The sequence below is a fragment of the Mus caroli genome, unplaced genomic scaffold, assembly GCF_978045245.1.
Source record: "Mus caroli unplaced genomic scaffold, Mus_caroli_1 scaffold_13, whole genome shotgun sequence".
NCBI lineage: Eukaryota > Metazoa > Chordata > Mammalia > Rodentia > Muridae > Mus > Mus caroli.
In genome coordinates this window covers 49,019,649-49,024,491 of record NW_028227268.1, presented here as the reverse complement: position 1 = coordinate 49,024,491, position 4,843 = coordinate 49,019,649, and the positions used below count along the sequence as shown (strand labels likewise).

At 37.3% G+C, this 4,843-nt stretch overlaps 1 protein-coding gene across 1 annotated transcript; it reads right to left on the bottom strand.

Moving 5' to 3' along the window:
• Positions 1 to 2,284: 2,284 nt before the first annotated feature.
• LOC110287868 (olfactory receptor 1468-like) lies at positions 2,285 to 3,223 on the bottom strand. Its single transcript, XM_021154374.1, has one exon. The coding sequence runs from the start codon at positions 3,221 to 3,223 to the stop codon at positions 2,285 to 2,287; it is 939 nt and encodes a 312-aa protein (XP_021010033.1).
• Positions 3,224 to 4,843: the final 1,620 nt, after the last annotated feature.

Here is a 4,843-nt window from a genome sequence, read left to right as displayed (position 1 = left end):
TCATCTTGTAAGCTTAGAAATGTGGGTGGTTTCCTACAGTCTCATTCTGCTTTAAAAAATACCATTGGATGGGCTGGAGAGATAGCTCAACACTTAATGGCTAGGCTCATGACCAAAAATATAAAAACTACTCATGGCTGTTTGTCTAAATTTTTGTTCAGTGAGACACTTCAAGTCAAAACTATTCAGAATAATTCCTTATTATTTGAAGTGGTTTTACTGTCACCGATCTTTGATTTTCACACTAATAAACTGGGCTTCAGTCAAGAGAAGCCCTATTCATTATATATACATGGAACAAGTATGCGTTTTCCATGCTATTTTTGGCTTTCTTGTTGCTGCTATTTATTAGTTTTGTTTGTTGTTATTCTTTTAATTCTACATCCTCCTAAGTATAGATAATTATGATCAGTGACTATAATTTGTCTCCACTAAAGATCTTTGATGCAAATTGGACCTAGAAAGGTCCTGGGTAATTATTATGTCTTTAATGAGTTATACAGAATTTGGACCCCTCTTGTGATGTAGGGTACCTAAAGCCCAGGGATGACAACAGGGGGATCTGAGTAGGCTTGATGCATGAGCACACTATTCCTTTATCTGCAAATATAATAAAGGTGATCGAGATCATGAAGCAGAAACTGGCTTAATCTCTGCAGAGCTGGGTAAATTCAGGAAAATAAGCAGATGTCTCGAAGTCAGCTGGAATTTCAGTTTTATGAAAGATAGGTTTTTCAGGTATGATACATTTCTTCTTTTCTTAATTATACTTTATTAGTATCTGCTTCATGGTCATCATGTAACCTGGTTGATATTGTTGTGTTTATTATTGTTACTGTGCAACAAAAGCCATCAAAAAATGAGCAGGCCCTTCCTTCCTAACACAGCCTGTGGATGTCACAGTAAAATGTGGGGTAGGAGCCGTCGGAAATGACAGCTCCTTTTTAAATGGCAGCACCACATCTCAGCCTGCTTCTGTTACAGGAGCTGTCCACTGTAGTAAAAATATTAATTAATCCTGGCACTGGGGTTTTCCTTCCTTGACCAGCCAATGTTTGCTTTAACTTGAAGCCTTCTCCAGAAGGGGGAATCACAGAAATCAGAGACAGATCTAGAATAGAAATAAACTTGATTAAAAAATATCAACTAAATTATTTCTATGATTATCTGTTATACTCATAATTTGGTGTCTTGTTCAGATATTATCAGAAACAACTCTTCTATAAGCAAATGGGGGCAGACATAGAGACCCAGAGCCAAACGTTATGCAGAAAAAGCATTTATTTTGACATCTTCAATGAGCCCCTCCTCAGTGATGGGTGAACCCCATGGGGGAGCATGAGGGACGATTGTAGGTATTAGAGGGAGAAAGGATACCAGGAGAAAGGGGTCCTACCAAATCAACTAAATAATGGCTCACAAAGAACCCAAATTCTGAAAAGACAAGCCTGGAGCCTGCAGGACTCCATACCAGGTCCTCTACCCATACATTAGGGCTGTTAGATTAGTATGTTGTGGGAGTATTAAGAACAGAATAGTAAGAACAGTTTTATATCTGAGTCTTTAGACTGCTCTATAGAGTCTTTTTCTCCTATTGCATTGTTCTGTCCATCTTTGATATGAGAGCTTTCACCTTGTCTTAGTGTATAATGATCTGTGTTTAGCTGTCCTCTCTTTGAGGCCTAGATTTTTCAGCACAGGAAAGGGCAAGGGCATAAATTTGGGGGAGATGGGCAGTGGGAGGAGCTAGAATTGGAAGGAGGAGAAACTGTGCCTAGTATGTATTCTATGAAAGAAGAATCTATTTTTTATAATAACAAAGTGGTTTAAGGACTGAAATTAAAAAAAAAAAAATAGGGCTGGTGAGATGGCTCAGTAGGTAAGAGCACCCGACTGCTCTTCCAAAGGTCCGGAGTTCAAATCCCAGAAACCACATGGTGGCTCACAACCATCTGTAATGAAATCTGACTCCCTCTTCTGGAATGTCTGAAGACAGCTACAGTGTACTTACATATAATAAATTAAAAAAGTAAACAGTTTTTTAAAAAAAAATAATAGTTCTGACTAATAATTTTCTAGAACCACACATGCAAGGGAGAGGATGGCATGACTCAATCACTATGGTCACTAACGCTAACATAACTACTTCAGAAAACAACATTTTGCAAATGGGAATATTATATAGAATATTCTTTATGTGGGCCCTCTAGTAAGGATATATTAGGTAGTAATAATATCAATATTTTAGTGAGATAAATTTAAGTAAAAAATCTTTGTTTTGTCATTATAAGGAGATTTTCTTCTTGCAAAGGACTCTGATCAGGGCCTCTTTCATATCTCTGTTCCTCAGGCTATAGATGAAGGGATTCAGCATGGGAGTCACCACTGTGTACATCATGGCCATGGCAATCTTCTTCACAGTAGAGTTATTAGCTGATGGACATAAGTAGAGACCAATAATTGTCCCATAGAACAGTGAAACAACAGACAAATGGGAGCCACAAGTGGAGAAGATCTTTTGTATACCCCGAGTAGATGAAACCTTTAGGATGGAAGAGACAATTCGTACATAGGACACAACAATGAGTAAGAATGGGATGGCAATGACAGGCCCTCCCAAGATAAATATCATTAGTTCATTTATAAAAATGTCAGAGCAGGCCAACTTGAGCAGGGCAGATATGTCACAGAAAAAATGGGGGATTATATTGTCCTCACAGAATGACAATCTAGCCAAGAGTAGAGTGTGCACTATGGAATACATAATGGTAAATACCCATGACAACAGCACCACACACACACAGAACTTAGGACTCATGGTGCTGGTGTAATGCAGAGGGAAGCAGATGGCCACATAGCGATCATAGGCCATGACAACAAGAAGAAAGCTCTCCATAGCACCAAAAACCATTAAAAAGTACATTTGTGTCAGACAACCCACATAGGTGATTGATGTGTCCTGGCTCTGCATGTTCTGCAGCAATTTGGGCACTGTGACAGAGGAAAAGCAGAGGTCAGTGAAGGACAAGTTGCTGAGAAACAAGTACATAGGTGTGTGGAGATGGGAGTCCAGTATTATGAGGGTGATAATGATGAGGTTCCCCAAGACAGTGGTGATGTACATGGCCAGGAACAGTATGTAGAATTCATGCTGGTGATATGGGGGAATGTGCAGACCCAGAAGTAGGAACTGGGAGATGACTGTTTGGTTGTTCATTACCATTCTCTCTCTCCAATATCCCAATGAGAAAATATCATTGTCCCTTAAAATTCAAAATAAAACAAACATATATCTAGGTTATATATTCTACATCAACTAATCTGACAATCATTATAGTAATGATAATCTCAAACTTCAAATAGCTGTAATCATTACAATCATTATTTGTTTTTCTCAACTTATCTTTAACTGGTTTCTATCTCCCATTCTTTTGTAGACAATTTCTGATATTTCTCTCAAGAAACAAAATGGACTAATGTTTTCTTTTCCTACTTACTGCCCATTCTGGGTAACTAGTTTGTTCATTTGTAATTTGTTCGATGTTATTTTGTATATTGATATTCTTGAAGAATTTGTATGACCTTTATCATCATATTTTTATATAAATTTCAAGGCAAACTTTCATACTCTGAAGCATTAGATTGCCATTTCGAACTCAGACACCCATGTCCCTATAACATACAAATTTCTGCTCCACTGTTAACTAATTATATTCCATCCATAGTATGGATGACAGTCATCAAAAACTCACAATCCCCAAGTGAAATTCATGTCTTCACTTTATTGTCTACCAAAGCATTTCTCCATCACCCACCTCTCCACTCTACCATAGTATAAGGAAAGAAATTAAGTTTTGAATTAAAGCTATGTGAATTTAGATCCATTCATTTTTTCCTTACATTGAACTGCTGTCATGCATTATTCAGAGTCTTACCTCCAGTCTTCTCGGATTTCATCCATCCCTTTCTGTGAGATTATATAGATATATGAGGACCACATCTTGTCTTACTGGAACACAGAAGCAGACACAGCTCATGTTCATGTTTTCATGTCTCCTGACCAATCTTTTCTCCTTTAATATGCTTCACAAATGATGTTTCAGTATCTCACAGGTACAAGTGCTATTTCAGCAAATGTTCTCACATGCTTTTCTCTCATTATTAATGCTTGTGTAAGTCACTTTCCCTTCAATATTTTATAGTTGCATTTCTCTTGCCTATCACTTCCTCTTCTGTGTTTCTCCTTCATCTTGTCATTCTCATATGACAGAAATATTGCTTATTACATACTTGACTAAATTTAATCTATCTCTCTATGTGAAATGAGACATTCAGTCAGGTTCTCCACCATCCTAAACATATGGACATAATATTTCCTCAACCATTTAATCTATCTCACTGTCAATTGTAAACTATATGCTGGAAAGGTCACATATAAATCCATTTTGTTTGCTTATTTATGATCATTCTGTATCTCCAAGTAGGGTCAGAACTGGTTATGATGTAGTGTATCATAGTCACATGTACACTTCCTGCTCCAACCTACAGTGATTATGAACAACACTGAATAATGAATCAATAACATGCCTCAAAGCTGACAATGCCAGAGAAATATCAAGAGATCTTAGCAACTCTCTAAGAAATGACTAATCCTTACTGCGTGCACCTTCACAAACTTACAAAGTTTAATTCAGCTGAATGCAGAGTTTGCACATGTACACACTGTGCATTAGAAATTAGCACAATTGTGGGGATATCATATAAGAAAACATCATGTACCACTTAAAAAGATGCTTTCCTTATGTATCCAAAACTTTCTCTTGCATGATGGACATGTATCACC

Coding starts and splice junctions, on each gene's coding strand:
- LOC110287868 (XM_021154374.1), bottom strand. CDS start 3,223: ATGGTAATGAACAACCAAACAGTCATCTCCCAGTTCCTACTTCTGGGT.